This window comes from Osmerus mordax, chromosome 19, assembly GCF_038355195.1.
Source record: "Osmerus mordax isolate fOsmMor3 chromosome 19, fOsmMor3.pri, whole genome shotgun sequence".
NCBI classification, from domain to species: domain Eukaryota; kingdom Metazoa; phylum Chordata; class Actinopteri; order Osmeriformes; family Osmeridae; genus Osmerus; species Osmerus mordax.
In genome coordinates this window covers 8,654,634-8,671,482 of record NC_090068.1, presented here as the reverse complement: position 1 = coordinate 8,671,482, position 16,849 = coordinate 8,654,634, and the positions used below count along the sequence as shown (strand labels likewise).

General features: G+C 43.5%; 1 protein-coding gene across 1 annotated transcript in view; it reads right to left on the bottom strand.

Moving 5' to 3' along the window:
• LOC136963051 (cell surface glycoprotein MUC18-like) overlaps positions 1-16,277 on the bottom strand; it is a 31,158-nt gene extending 14,881 nt beyond the window's left edge. The window contains 1 exon segment of the mRNA XM_067257041.1: positions 16,168-16,277. Coding sequence (XP_067113142.1) covers positions 16,168-16,231 — 64 coding nt within the window. The 5' untranslated portion in view covers positions 16,232-16,277.
• Positions 16,278-16,849: the final 572 nt, after the last annotated feature.

The following is a 16,849-nucleotide window of genomic DNA, read 5'->3' as shown; positions in this document are numbered from 1 at the left end:
AGCAGGCCTACATAGCTGCGTCACAGATTTATTCGCAATAATAAACTAGAAAGTGTGACGGCCACCCCACACTTCAGGCGGTTTGCTCTTCCCCAGGATCGCGGAACATCTGCTCAGGAACGATTTCAGGAGCATGTGACTATGAGCCTTACGAAGTTTAGGCCTGCTACGTACGTATGGAGGCTTAAAAAGCTTCAGGACTTTTCTTTCATTCAAGACTAACTCGGTTATTCTGGGGCGCAGCAGCCGTTTCACATTTACATTCTGAGGACGCGATACAGCCGTCCCCGAATCAAACGGATCACAAAGACTGCTATGGATACTGGAGCGGCCCAGCCAATACTCTGACTCCACCCTCTCTGGCACATCCTCCACATTCCCATCCCCTAGCTGGCTGAATGTGAGATGTGTGCGTGTGTGTGTGTGTGTGTGTGTGTGTAGAAACCCGCTCCTCGTGTGCTGGCGGGGCCCTCAGCCAGCTTTTGGCTGTCCCACAACAAAGGACTATCTGCATACGCCTGTCCTTTTATCCCATCGATCAGGCGTCAAGGCAATGTCAGGCGGGCCGAGCCACACCCGAGACAGGGGGATCCCACCAGCAAGCAGCATTTCTCCAGTCTCTGAACCAGCAACCCCCCCACAAACCCCCCCCTCCCCTGCCAAGAGGGCTTAATGCCCTCAAAGAGAATAGCAGAGTGATCACAGGTGCACTACTGTGTTAATGAGAGGAGAGAGGGGGGGGGGGGCAGCCCCCCAAAACTCCCAACCCCCATTTCTTTCTACTAAAACTCCCCAGCTATCAGCTAATGAGAGCCTGAGCTAGTCTGAATTCTAATCTTTTATTTTACCGGGATTCTTTTAATAGGGCTTTGGGATAAGTCCGTTCTAGTAATGGATTATGGGCTGGTAACAGAGGATGATTTGGGCTTTTGGTGTTGAGTCAAAGATGTATGCTGTTTTTATTTTTTTTAAGGTAGACAGCAACCAAACCAAACTTTTTGTTGTACAGAGACAGGGGCCTGAGTGGGTTGTGAATATCTCAAAATCTTTCGTTTTTTTTCACCCCCTCTGAAATACCAGCTCCCCATCACAACTCAGTGCTGTAAATTTTCTCTGAGGTTTGGCACTCGGTGGGTTTGTCTCTGAGTCCTCTGGCCTGGAGCAGTTTCAGCTGCTAACTGCACTCTTCTCTGGCTTCTCTCCCCACCAGAAAAAGTCAAAGGTGAAAGTCTAAACCAATTTTTTTTATCTCTACATAATCCTCTGAGGCAGTATGGTAGTCTCCTAGCTAGTTCTCCCCGATTCTTCACTTTCGTCCTACCCTCCGGCACTGTTTACAACAGGCACACAGCGCAGGCCTCACAAGTTCTACAACCACATCTGTTTTCACAACAAACCGCTCTGTTTCACCTTGAAACAACACCTCAACTCCAGTGGAAAACCCTGCTCTCACTTTCTTAGACCAAATCCACCACAGAGCCAGTCAGGCAAAGTCAAGAAATTATATTGTACACTTCATTATCTGTTACCATAACTTGGAGAAAGCCTAGATTTTGATTTAACAATGTGGAGTGCTCGCCTTTCCTCTCCTATCTCAAGTGTAGACACTGAGACTTGGACTCAAATCCTCTGAGTGAAATAACATCAACAGCTCAGGGACTTGTGTTTTATTGACCGGGTCATGTTGCCAAGACCTTGACAGAAGCTACTGTTATGGCTGCCTTCCCTATGCTCTGGGTGGGCCCCTGTGTCATGCTGGGCTGGGGTATAGAGAAGGGGACTGGGCTGGGCGAGGGTTCAGGGTGAGATGGAAGACTTCAGTTTATGCTGACACACAGGCAGCTGTAACAATGGGGGTCATCTCTTAAATTCCCAGGATAGAGACAGGCACAGCTGGGGTAAAGGAACTCTCCTATTGACACCTGTCGCCCGGCCATTTGTCAAGTGCTTTGTGGGAAGTGAAGGCAGGGGAGGGGGATGGTTTCAAGGGAGCAATGGTGAGAAAGTGGAGGAGAAGGCATTGGACCACACACAATGGCTGACACTGTTCCCTCACCATTTTTGATTTCTCTCTCCCAAACCCTGCCACACCTGTGCCCGTAACAAATCCTCGACTTCCTTTACCAGCACATGAACCCCGATTACGAGCTCCATTGAGAGGCCCCTTTCCAGACCTTCGGGTCCCAGATATCCGGGCTCTGTAATGTCTCCACTGGGACGTCAACAGCAGGTGCTCTGCTGCTTTATAACAGCATATACCTTCTGCTACGGCCATAAGGTTGCTTTAAGAGACAACTTTATGTAGCCTACTGTTTTGTAGACTTTGCAAACAGGATGCATGGTTTCTGGTCTGCTTTTTAATGGAGTTCCCTTACATAACCATAGGATAAGCTTTAGTCATTGTTAGCTCAAAAACTGATCTGGAAAATGGCCTTTAGCTGATGATGAAACTGTCTCCAAAGCCTAAAGATTTAAAGATAAATTGAGATTCTGTGAACAATGGGCTTATGTTTTCGTTGTCTCATCCTTAAGCAAATGGAACAAGTTCTATTCTCACTGAGACACTAAGCACACAAAGAGCCTATGTGTGCTCCAGGCAAAGTCTGTGTTAACCACACTGATAATGTGATTGTGGAAAGAAAGGAAGAGTGAGAAAAAAAGTTAGATCCTACTCTTTTTCCTGAAAGTCTTCCTGTAAATATAGCAGCTAGATGAGCATTTTTGGAGATAATGGCTTTGGGCTACTCACCAACAAAAAAAACGAAAAAGAGAGACAGGATCACTCCTCTTCAGCTATGTTCATCTGAAACAGGTAGGCTGTGAGAATCACTGCAGCCCAAGCACAGGCCGTCCCTACGGGATCATCAATAGGCACACCCCCGCTCTTTGATTACCTGGGTGATCTTTTAACAGCAGCTAATATCAGGGGGAGTGGAAGGGGAGCGTTTGATATTTGGGTATCTCTTCATCCTCTTTGAAATGTCAGGTTCAAAGATTCAGAAAAATCACCTTGATCTCTGGCCTGAGGAGACCTTAAGAAACACCATGCCAACTTTTCCTCGTCATCATGGAATAACAGCAATGTCTTTGTCAGATACTTGTCATATTCTAACCAGCCTGACAAGAATCATTATCAGTGACGATATTGCAAAAATAGCTCCCTGGCATAATGCGTCCGCATTCTTTGTGTCCACGTTTTGATCATCCTCCTGTCAGGTTCACCAAATCCAATCAAAGCACATTCGCTGCATAATGAAACTGTTAGATGTTCCAGCCTTTTATCCTCAAATTAAGTTATTCAATTAGGATGCTATCCAAGGCTGACTCTCTGATATGCTAACTCACTCAGCCCTGAGTTTAGAGCTGGGGGGCACTGAAAACTGCAGTAAGAACAAAAAATGTATCAATATCATAACTTAGAACTTGAAGTCTAGACTACTGAGTCAGCAGTATTCATACCAAATGCTGATTTTCAAGTAATAATTTAATTATGTGAGCCGAATTGTGTCTGAATCTGTGGATGTAATAATAAGATAATAACATTTTATTTATATAGCACATTTCATTCAAGAATTGCAGCTCAAGGTGCTTTACATCAAATCAATAAAAACAATATGTAGACACACTGTAAAAGTTTTTTAGGCCAAGCAAGCAATCTGTCAAGAAGGCGTTTCTGTGAAGTCCTGCCAGTTCATTTAGGTCCCATCAAGTCCACTGTCAACTCCAGCAGATTCCCTGCTGGACTGGAAGCAAGCCAGAGAACGAGCTGCAAAGCCATTGATATGCGAGAGAAGAACGGGCGATGATCTAGCGAGGGTTTGGGGGAGGGGAGTCAGGCGGCTGAGCGGTGAGGGAATCGGGCTAGTAATCCAAAGGTTGCCAGTTCGATTCCCGGTCATGCCAACTGACGTTGTGTCCTTGGGCAAGGCACTTCACCCTACTTGCCTCGGGGGAATGTCCCTGTACTTACTGTAAGTCGCTCTGGATAAGAGCGTCTGCTAAATGACTAAATGTAATGTAAATGTAAATGTTTGTCCTCCACAGCTGGGCTTTTGGGGGTCATTCTTTTACACTGCCTCTGAATGGCTACGTGTTTTAGTGTGGGTTCCTATAGGATGGTTGTTTTGTATGTGCTTCTGCTTGTTGCCTTGAGAAAGTAAAACACCCCCATTGTTCCTCTCTCCTACGTGTACAGGCTTTTGTTCGGATGTCTCATACTGTACATGTTGCAAGTGCAACATGATCATATTGTCCCCTAAGAGTAAAGAAATTGAGTTAGAGTATTTGCAGCCAACACCCTGCCCACCATTCAGATTGCTGTGATGTATCATTTATGTGACGGTTAGTGACATCAGCTGGGTGAAGAAATAAAGATAAAGAGAAGATATCAAGATCATTCTATAGAGAAAGCTTAAATGCATCACATGGCCTCAACCCTACAGGCATAACTGGTACCTAATCCAATAGTCCTCAGGAAACCGACAAACAACAAATGGTTTGTATGTGAATGAAAGGGGACAGAGAGTACACAAACAACAAGGGTCAACACAAACTCCGCTAAAATCCCTGTACTTGTTATCCAATAAGAAAATGATTGGTAGGCTATTTCTGTGTCGGGGAAACTTGGCAAGGTACAGAAATAAAATTGCTGAATAAATCTGTTCCACCCGGTGACACACGTCTAATTCAAATAAACTCGTTGACATTGGCTTGTCAGTTTCCCATTCTCATTTTAATTGGCCTCTGCCCCGGTGCTCTGACTGTGCCCGGTGTTTGTGCTTGTGTATCTGCTTGTCAATATCACAGTTCCTGGTGTCTGCTGGGTGAGCAGGTGCCAGTCAGTGGGAGATGGAGGGAGCCTGCTGTGTCCTGACTCCTCCAGCCCTGCAGGGGGAAGTGCTGAGTCAGGTCCTCCCTAACAGGCCTGCTGGCATTTAACCAGAGCTTGTGTATTTTCGGCGTCCTCGAGTCCTGGCTAAGGTAACTTGTTGCACCTTAATTGAGGTGATACAAGGACTTGGGCCGAGGCCAACCCCAGTTTTGTAAGCGAACATATGTAGCTAGCTCCACTAGCACAAGCAAGCTAAGTTGGGCTCAGTTAGTTCCATAGGTCATGTGTAAAGGTCCTTAAGAGGTGGGTGTTAGAGGTGGCTGACTGAGCAGCGGCACTTCAGGAAGCATCAATAATTAAGAGCTGGGTAATCATGGGACTTAGGACAGGGTCTGTTACATCAATATTGTTAGGCTACATTCGTATGACCATATGGGGACAACATGGAACATAGCCTACCATGGGACTACAGAGGAGAAGACAGTCTTGGATAACTGTATGTGAAATGAACTTCTCGGATTCTCCTCAGGATTGATTAAAGATACTGAAAACCTTATCTAGACTGTGTATGATTTACTACTATGATCACTTATTTCCCCGTAAAGTATTCAAGTTCAACTTGAGTGCCAAGCGTTGTGTTTAATACAATTAGGCTAAATCAATGCACTTAAGACATCTCAAGGCATTAATTCTGTACATGCCAATACTCACATGTGGCTTTGTCCATTCCACTAATCAATAAAACAGCAGGTAAGAGGTCAAGTACAAACTTGAGACTAAAATAGCAATTTACCTGTGTACCAAAACAATGTTTACAAGGAATAATTATATTCTTCACACTTTGTGAAATAATTAACTGCTATGCTGGGGGACATTTCAAGCCTAATTTTTCTTTCCACTAGTAACCACAGCAAAATGGCGGCATTCCACCTGACAACTCTGACTAGTAAATACATGCATATAAACACAGTTTATGGCAACATTTATTGTGAGGAAATGAACTGCAGACCATGAACCCTTTGAAACGGAAGAGGTATAGGGTTGAAAGCCGTAAGCATTTTTTAAAGAGTAGCTTTGCAGGATTAACAAAACCTTGGGCCTGGCAGTATTCCAACACTGTCTGCCGAGTGATTGATTCTTTCAAGAAGTTTAAAACAAATTGAATGATGTCTCTGAATTTATAGGTTTTAGAGGAAAACCTCTGCATGCTGAATCAGACAGTGCCCATCTAAAAACCTTGCCAGCAACATTGTTTATAGAGGCAGGACAGCGTGTGCAGTTAGCCAGGCATATCTATTGACCGCTCTATCAGACTACAGAGACCTAAGTGATTTGCGGGCCAGGAGCAGAGAAGCAGGAGAATCTTTATTTAGCTAATGACAGCTTCTCTGAGGAAGGTCATTAATTCCAGCCCCAGGAGGAACAACAGAGAGAGCTTTGTGGGTTTGTTGTTTTCTGATCTAGAGGTAAAAGCTGAAAGGGTGAGGAGCTTACATAGATCCCCCATAAATATCTGAACTACCCAGTGGCTCCACTTAAACAAACCAGCATAGCTGAGTGGGCGATTTGTCAAAGACAGACCGCAGATAAAACTGAGTAAGAGATCCATATCCACATTTTTGCAATATGGATAGACTTCAAATAATTTACAAGACACTGACCTTTCTTTGTCAAAAAGAAGTTATACAAGCACGTGTTGTGCGACGGAGCAAATGTCTGTGAGAACACTGGACCCAGTAGGGCGCAAGCCACGTTTATACAGGCCGCAGCAGCTACATACACTCACTGCACTTGGTGATGGGTCGAAAAGCCAACAGCTTTTAGGGTGTATACCCTGCATATACATCTCTACAGACACGGGCTCGACTTGTAAGTGTGTTCTGATCTGTGTACTCTGAGCCATGAGTGAGACCATTGATGAGTTTGACAAGGCGGGCTTGAGTGTTTGATTAAGTATCACAGTCCCGCCAGTGTCCCCTGGCCCGCAGCAAAACAAGACCTCCCTTCAAGTTTGTCAGGAGGGATGGACCAAACATGAACGCTTGAGGACAGCTGGGGAACACGCAGACTCAGCTCAGTTACAAGGGGCTGCTATCTCCTCATTCTCCAGATTCTTGACTTACGATGTTAAAACAGCATGCGTTCCATTTTCATATGGAAGGGTGAAAAAGGGGCAACTTCAGGCTGTTCTGACTTGAATCCAAATAAACGGACCCCGTGTCATCTTAGATCACTGTACTGTATCATCTTCTCAAACCGGGATTTGATTTTGAAAAATCAACCTGCGAAATGGGTCTGCGTTGTTTTATGTAACTTAAGAGATTCCTGCAAATGTATCATGGTTACTCTCGGAGAGACAGGCCTGAGTTTGGTTTCCCTGACAAACTGCAGGTGTATAGAACCTCTGCAGGGCAGATTCCTACAGTTTAAACCTGAGCTATAGAACAAGATTACATTGCAGTTTTCACGTGACCGGTCTTCAGTCAAATGGCTATAGATGTGTGTCTAAGGTTTTTAAGCATCTTTCCCCTTAAGTCCCCCAAAAAGCTAACTCTTGAGTTCCAACTTCCAACTGTGTAACAAATCCCATGTGTTACTTTTACCCTGCCTTACAGTGTAGGCATAATCTGTTAAAAGTCTCTCTCAGTTTATTATCACATTTCCAAGAAACTTCAAACGATGATTTAAATGGAACTTTTAAGAAGAACAGACACTCACAGAGCAATGTCTCCACACGTTTACAAGGGGCTGGTTTAAAGCCTGGAAGAGATACTTCAGAGCAGTTATTTATGCATGAACTCCATTCGTTGTGTGACATGAGAGCCAAGACACCTAACAGGTCCTGTCATAAGCTTAAGTGGAAATACATTCTAAAACCTTAACATTTAGTGAATCCATATTAGAAACTCCCTAGACAGAGGGAATTAATAAGTCACTGTCTCCATTAAGTTCTAAAACTATTCCAGTTTCTTTCCAATCGTGGAATTTCTTTTTTTCAAACCACTTCCTTGGATGAGTGGGATTAATGAATGCATTTTGATTGCAAGATATAAGATTCTTGTTCTCCTTGGAAAATCATCTGCGTTGGATGGATAAGAGGATGCATTGTCCAACATCCATCAAAAGGCATCACAAAATGTCACCAAATGCTAATCAAAAAACATAGGCTAAAGCAGAAGTCAAAAACAAAACGCTCATGGACTGGAAGTCCATCAGCTGCACATGTATATCACCCGTGCACTTAAGTGTCCGGCGGAGTGGCACTAAGGTACATTGAGGAAATGTGCTACTTCCAACAGAGAACAAAATTGTAAACTGTACAAAAATTATATTGTGTCTTTCTCTCATGCCACTGAAATAATGTCTGTCCTGTGTGTACCTGAGCCAATGATATAGTCCATAACTATATGCCCTCAAACTCTGAATGTTGGTCCAGGTATCATTACCATATGAATCTTATGAAGGGCAACAACACAAACCAACCAAATGTTATTTCATTTTGCCTTCTGTCATCACAATCCTCATTGCCCCATATCCCTGTGCTTGCGTGCTAGTTAATAAGCATGGAAGGGACCTTGGGGCTAGTAATAACATTAACCCACCAAGCTTTTGCAGTGTTTTTACTTTCTGCTTCTAGTTGCAGGCAACTCAGACTGTAATTACCCTCAAATCAGGGTGGGTGGTTCTCCTACTAAGGTCTGCTTACACAGGCCTCTTTGATCCCGTTCCTGTGGTGGCTTGTGTCTTGCTCTGCCTTTCGTTCTGGGCTACTTTTAACTATATACTATAGGCCTACTTCAAAGTGTTATTGCCTACCAGGATATTGTAACTAAAACTAGAACAGTTTCCAATTAGCTTAAAAAGATTCTATTCACTTCTATTCACAAGGACTTTGCTTTTAGACCAGACACATTTTCGCCAAATCTTTTTTTTCTGCGTGTGGGTAGAACGGCCACTTTAAAGAACCACATGCAAATGATGTCTTCAAATAAAACAATATGGGCTGCAGCACAAGCAGCCAGACAAATACCGTCTTTGAAAGTGAGAAGTCAACAGGGCATCTCAGCATTCCTCAGACCACTCCATCCATTCCTCAGACCACTCCATCCATTCCTCCACTACACTTGGTCAAACGCCAAATGGCCTGCAGTCGAATTCCAGTGGGTGAGGATCCTTTCACACCCTCATTCCCCTGGAGCCCCTCACGTAACACCACACACAAATCATGTCAATGACACGGACACTAGAGTGAGGGGCGACAAATTGAGCGACAGCCTCTTTCACCCGAGACGTCTCCTCTATGAATATGCATGCGCATATGCCCCGCCTGCACCCATATCTGTCTCCTCACCAAATCTGCCATTACAGGCTCATCCGGGACTCATTTTAATTAGGAGGGGCACATGTAATGTATGGGATGAGAGCTGGTGGTGGCAGGAGGTTGGCTTGGTGCCATAAACGGCATTATGTGTTGCACCAACTGCCTTCTCCATTTCATCTGTCTCTGTTGGTTGACCCTAGACAACACCAATCTGCCACGGGTGGAAAAAAGAGCCAGCTAACTAGCATCTGGCAGAATGGCATGGCTATTTTCAATCTATAGCTTTTAAAACATTCTTTACACTAGGATTCTGCCAACTAAAAGTATACCCTCATTCAATTGAGTTCAATGTTTAGCTTGGCTAGCGATACCCATGAAAAGATTTGCTGGAGTGGGACAGTTGAGTGAGTCTCACTGATTGGTAAAATGTTTATTTGAAAAAGTGCCTCTGGAGATGAAAACCACTGCAGGGCCTTTATTCAAAAGGCAAAATACTCAGAATATTCATGTATCTGTGCTGAAGTTCAAATGAATCAAATTGTGCTAAAAGTGCTGATGTTTTGCATATGTAAGCTGTAGGAGAATTCTTTTTTTATTTGAGCAATTCTTCTTCTTGTAAAATGACTCAAACGCAATAATGCTGGTACAAAATTGGTCATACTGACTTTTTGGGAAGATGATAGCCTATTTAATGGCAGGAGTGAGTCATTTGCTAAACTGGCATCTTGACATAACCCAAGAACAAAAGATACCAGCAGACTGCATTCCTCAAGACAATGACATGTTTTAAGGGTACGCTCAGAGCCAACATTTAGGCTGGCAGGTACATTGTTCCATGACGAAAACTATCATATCCATTACAAGGGTGTCCACACCAAAGATGATTGTGGAACCTTTTCTGACATCACCTTGGTCAAATTTCACAAACTCCAAGACCTGAGGCATGTCCCTGAGGCATTAAGAACAATAGGCTAAGATATGTGCATGTATAAGGAGGAGTCATGTTTACATTCCAGCACCCCCACAACACACTTGTGGTTTTATTTCTTCCTATCAGACAATGCGATGTCTGTATTACAGCAAATTGGCACACTATTGGCAACACCGGCATAATATCATATTTGAGTGTCAGCTGCAGAAAAGCACGATGAATGCATTTAGATGGCTGAGCTGTATTGAACGAAATAGACAAAGTTTGTACTTATGCTAGAGTTGTCTTGTTTAAACAAAGGAAAAGGAATTTAGATGGCCATGAGACATAGGTCATGTAAGTTTATTCAAAGTGTGTGGCAATCGGGAAACTATGCCAAGTTCAGCTAAATACCTGTCACAAAGACTATGTTCACCTCAGCAAAGACAAATCAAATTATCTGGCAAACAATAGATGGGAGAGGAAATATGTTCTCTAGGGATACGCTACAGGCTTCTTATGGAAAACCAGTTTTAAAGAGCCCTGTTGTTTCATCCACAATCTATTGTGACACCGTTCAGCACTTAATCTTGGACAATAAGACAAATCTGATCTCAAGCTTTCCATCCCAAAGCATCCATCTCTGAATCTTCAAATTCCCAACAGTTGCTCCTCTGGTGTTGGTATTTTTATGCAAATCAATATTGTTTACTACAGCAACACAGATACATGAACGCCTGGCAGCCGGGGGCTGCATCCACCAGGGACTCGAGCCAAACAAAGACGAGGGGGAATGGAGGAAGGTGGGCAACAAGGAAATGAGGGGAGGGGGTGTGAGAGGTGTGGGAGGAAAGATTCCTGACTGAGAAGAATGGGGATGGAGGGTTAGTTTGAGAGAAGGGGGGGGGGCTGAGGAGAAGGAGAAGACCATTGTGGTGTATTATTTCTGTGTAACCTGAGCAGCAGCCCCCCCCCCCCACACACACAACCCCCCTCTCCCCAAATCCACCCCCCAAAAGCCTGCCTTGTCCTGCCTGTGAACTGGATGCCAGGTGTGTGCAGCTGTTGGTGGTTGAATGGTGTTTGCAGTGGTATAGGGAGAGATTTGGGACAAAAGCAGCAAGAGGAGGGGAGTGTCAGGGAAGGCGACATCAGAGAGGTTTCTCAGTCCCTTTGGTATTGTTGGGATCCGTGCCAGAGCTGAGAGCCTGGCCCAAGAGAGTGCCATGTGTCCCACAGATGGACACTCCGAATATAAGGGGACATGAAGTACATTTGGGCCAATACTTCCTATTGAGAGCTGAGGCACTACACTGGGCTTGAGTACATACAGTCATTCTTGGAAATGATGGTTTTAGGTCCATCATGAAAATGCATATTTGCTTGATGAGATTATTGTACATACTAATGGAATTAACAAATCTAGGGGCAAGAGAAGGAACAGTCAGTCAGACTGCAACCTACTGGGCCTAACTAGACATTTGTACTCGACTGACACCAGCATTCTGAATTCAAGCACCATATGGATACATGGTTTCTTAACCAAATTCCCTACCGATTACAAGAAAGGTGCGAAAGTCCAAAACAATTTACTCCCTACTGCACATCCCCCGAATAAAAAGGAAAATTACCGTTTTGGCAGGACTGCAACCATTGTGTGGTTTTTCTACATAGTGCTAGATTTGCCCTGAAAGAGTTCAGTACTTTTTGGCATTGGTCCACGATAAATTCTTCACCCCCCTGGATGCCCTCGGATGGTTGTTATTCACTCTCACGGCCAATTACCACAGTTAGCCTTTCTGTCCAACTTTGATAAATAACCATCTCCAACAACTTACAGAAAGCACAAGGCCAGCTAGTCTGAAGCAAAACTCACACTCTTAAACACTCTTAAACATTCCATTTGGATGAAATAGGTGTCTGAAACTGAAAAAGTTTAAAAGCAACTGTAATTTTCTTGGCCTTTTACCCCCCTACAATGTAGTCAATGCTGAGAATATTCCCTCCAAAAAAAACACGGATAAATCTAACCACTTCATAAAAGCAGGGCAGCTGTTCAATATGAAATCCCACACTAAGATCAATAATCCACAGCCTAGAGACAATGCATGCATGGCAAAGCCCCTGTAGGCCGGTAGCTCAGAGCATGGTGGTTGCCTGTTCATACCAACCCAGCGAGACAGCAAGCCTTTATCTCTGATTTATTGTGGCTTTTTTTTCTACAGAGCGTAGTAAAGACAGCAAGCTAAAACTTAAAACAATTGGGTTGTATGCACAGTCAAATAAATGGTTTTTCTTATTATCGACATGGGCTAAACTGGAGATGCTATTTCCAATCTTGACAAAACCCTATCTTGTCACCTCCAATCCGTTGCTCTAGACATCCTGTCTCCTGGTCTGCAGGTCTGAGACACCTCAGATTACCGCTCCACTCCACCTTCGGATCAAAGCCCAGGTGGTGCAACCTGGGGCTTTCAGATGCCTCTGCTCATTGTTTTGGTCCACCCTTCAGTGGGCAACTTCAAATGGCATGGGGGGGGGGGGGGGGGGGGGGATGGGGTGAGCTTTTCGGTGTTTCATTCAGTACCCCATGGTCCTGTCTCACCTCATCACTGCTCAAGGGGCTTAGCACAGCAAGGTTCAGGGCCTAACGACTCGGCTCTCTGGCATTGATCACCGAGTCTCCAGAACAAGATGCTGTGGCTGTCTGTGACTGAGGACTGGGAGTCAATCCCAATCAAAGATCAGCAGGGTCAAAGTTCACTCGTTATATAAAAAATTGGCTCCGCTTGATATTGACTTAATTTCTATTACATTTAGAGTCACCATTGGTTTTCCTAATATCATTGTCTGACTTCATCACTACCACAATTGGCATTAATGTTGTGAAAAGGCACAGTTTTAATGGAGGGAGTTTTAATGAAGTTAGCACACTCTCTTAAATTGAACACAAAGGGTCAGTATGTTAGTGTGTGAGTGCCTGCAGTGGTGGGCTGTCACTCAGTCTAATGCAGTAATGCAGCGTGGACATTCTGTCCCCACACAGCTGTACACTTCCCAGCTGCCTCTGGATCATCACAGAGGCAAATTCACCTCGGTCTCACAGCTGCCCGCTTACATTACCAAGGCAGACGTGGAGAACAGAGAGGAAAAGTCACGAAAGGTATGAATTTCGGGGTACTGTATGTTCTCATTGTATACATTGAGAAGTGTCTGCCTGGGAAAAATGGCCATTGTTCTCACTTGGCTCCTCAAAACAAGCTTTTAAGGTTTTCCCATATGGGTCAGTGTAAGACAGCACTTCAAGAGTAATAACTCCTCCACGGCATTTAATGGATGTCAGCGAGAGTTTCTTTTAGGATTAAGGCTGTTTATACTCCTAATAGACCATCCCGTATAAATTACCGCCACGCTGCCCCCTGTTGGACGTGTGAGATAACATCACACTACATTGTGAGACACAAGTTGATGATTAACATTCAATTGCATTAAGGTCTAATGAGCATGCAGAGTTGCCCCATCAGCAAGTGACAGGTCGATATCTCAGCCAGGGGCCATGGTTTATGGCCCTATATCTTATCTAGATGTATATGTCAGAATATATCTAGCAGCTGTGTATTACTGTCTTGGATGTTTAGAATCATAAAGAACAGTGTGTGATCTGTCTTTTAGTTTTAGGGAGGACTCCTGTCTTCTGTAAAAGCACAGAGTTAGCAATGTGGTTCAAGAAAACTGGTCTCTCCCACGAGACCATTCCAGACTCGCAGGCAACTCCATCATCTGTCTTATAAGAAATGTTTTGTTTTATAATTTTCCTTTCATTTCAGTCTTTTTATAGTCTCTTAAGCGGTCTTCCAGATAACCTTCCTTTTCGGTCTCTAGGTCAGTTGAGTTCAACATTGAACACATAGCTACTTAAGGGCTATGATAATACTGAATATTCAGCACCGGAGAAATCAGGGTTCCATTGCAGATGAAACTGGCAGTTGGCAGTGACCCGTATTTGAGAATGAACAGCATCCCTTTGTGTTTCCATCAGTGAAGGTCCACGGTGGCTCCATTAAGCAGGAAGTGGTCATATTCCATCTAATTCAGTATGAGGAAGGAACAAATAAAAACACTTCCCGATTTCAATGATGTCTCAGGTCCATTATATCGTTCAACGGAATTAACTATGATTTATTATTGGAAGCAATTCATAGTTGGGCCAATGTATAAAAGGAACATTATAGATAATTCAATCCTAAAAATAACTGCCTTCATTCAGTGAAAGGGCATCCTGTTCGCACCATGTTTGGCTCTTATTTATATTTTGTCTTTGACTGGTTTGCCAGTCTGAACATCATTAGAAAATGTCAAACCTCAGGAGCCTGATTACAGATTCTAGGAGCCCTCCTGCTTTTAACTAACAGCAGTCAGGAGAAGAGAAGGATGGAGTAGACTGGAATGGGGCTGACCAAAATGAATACACAGTTCAAAATATCTTTCTAATTTCAAAGAAAATGTTAACCTACCAAGAACATGCTATCCAGGTTCCAGGTTGAATGTTATCCAACATTTGAACCTTTTTAACTTGCCAAAGATGGGGACCGCTGAATATTTACAAAGTCTTTTCCTAATAAATCATCAGTATTTCAACTAAGTACGATTTCAATGCATTAGTATGGACAGGGAATCTGCTCCATAACAGTCTCGGTTTGTTGGCTCCTTAGAGGTTCAGGATCTCTATCTCTGGTCAATAATCCTAAAACAGACAGCTTTACTCCCTTTGCGGGGATGAGGGGGAAGCATGGATTAAGTGGAGGTGACCCAATTAAGACAAGGTCGAAAAGAGGTAGCAAACAGGGATTGCAAAAAAAAGGGGGGGGGCGGGGTAAGGTTGGTTCAGAGTGAGTGTTGTCCTTGTAAAGTGGTAGATAAAGAGGGTGGGAAAGGGAGGAGGAGGAGAAGGGGAGGGCCGCATGGTATTCAGGAGGTATATAAGTGAACAGGGTGCCCTGTTGGGTGCTATGAGGGGAGGATTTAGTGGGTGGGGAGGTAAGGTTGTGGGGGCATGGTGACCAGCAGGGTCAAAGCATGAAAAGGGTCACACAAAAAAACTCTAAAGGGGGGCTGTACATAATATTGGCAACACTTGGGCCACACCCCTTGCCTCCCTGAGCACACACAAACATGCACCCCCCCCATGAAACACACACACAATCTTCAAAGTGTCAGATGGGCATGATATGATTTACCAACTGACTAAACATAGGGATGATTACTTGACTCAGTCACAACTGTTGGGGTAAATTCGTGTGTGACTCAACACATATTTGTTTATTGGATGTCCAAAAGTGATTTTTATCAAAGTGCACAAACAACACAGCCTTTGTAGTCACCCTGCTACAAAAGTCCCCAGGTCCTTGACATGCAATCTAGTCAAATGACAACATGAAGCATAATTTCCTTATCAAACTATAAAAATGGTTGGTCGTATCTGAATTTTGAACTGTTTTAGCTATTTTATATCACATAACATGGCTACAAAAATCATAGAAAGTTTAGGCTTGAAATTCGTCAATGGATGCAGTAGTCGACCCTACCTGCGCATGGATACTTGTTAATTGGCTAAATTACTTCACACTTTATAAAATTATTTTAGTGAACGAAATTCGCAAATAGGCTAAATAAATAAAGACCACTAACTACTTATATTCGTAATAACATTTCGTGAGATGGATACGAATAATCTTTTAATTTCACCACACGTTTCCAAAACAGCTTCATCACTGCACATGGTCGCACTTGCTCCTCCACAAGAAAACAAAATTCAGTTCTAGTTCTTTGATATGCGTTTTCCAAGTTTCAGGTGTTTCTAACAAGTCGCTTACCAACTCTGAAAACTGTTTGTACTTCTTAACGCGCATGCATCGGTAAAATAGTTATCGACAATCGACAAACTGGTTTTATCTCAGCATCCTTTTCGAGCAGTGCATGCCGAGTCAGTGCATCCCATTCAAACCCTTTTGTAGACTAAAGCTACCAACAGTCCTCAACCAGTTTCCAAAGTTTCGAAAAGCTAAATAAACACCGTGAATACTACATGCAATTTGCCGCACTCACCGTTGCAGCTGAGGGAAATAATTTTCAGAGCCACCCATATAAAGGAGTTCTTTGGGAAAGCCATGTTGTTTCAACCGTCTTAACAGTCCTAGAATGAATCGCAATTGTGGTCGCCGCACTTGGAATGGGAGCGAGCTTGTTTGATAGGACTGAGCTGCGCGAGGGCGGTATGGGGAGGAGGGGGAGAGGGGGAGTCGAGTTGCAGACAGAGCTCAGGCTGTCGTATAGCCTACTGTCTTTAAAAAGAGAATGGAAGCACATTTTTGGGTCTCCAAATTCCATCCTCACGTTTTTTTAAATTAAATTTGTCATCACAACATAATCAACAGAATATATTACAATTAAGTTAATGAGTTAGTCTTGGACGAAATTGTAGAATCTCATCATGTTGAAGGTGCTCAACCATTGCTGAAGGCACTAGTAAAGCTTAACAACAATAAACCTTTATTATGAACTGGCTATTAATCATGATGCCTATGTGTAGGAGCATATAATACTCAATATACCATCATATTTTCTCACCCTCATTATCTTAATGCAGTGCTCGCCATGGCTAATCTGATAATGTAATGCAAGTCAATAAATAAGCATGAATATTTGAATGTTGAAAGGAATTTGGAAATTACAATATCAACCTAGGGGCCTTTGTAACCACACTAGGTTTAGCACTCCAGTTCTGGGA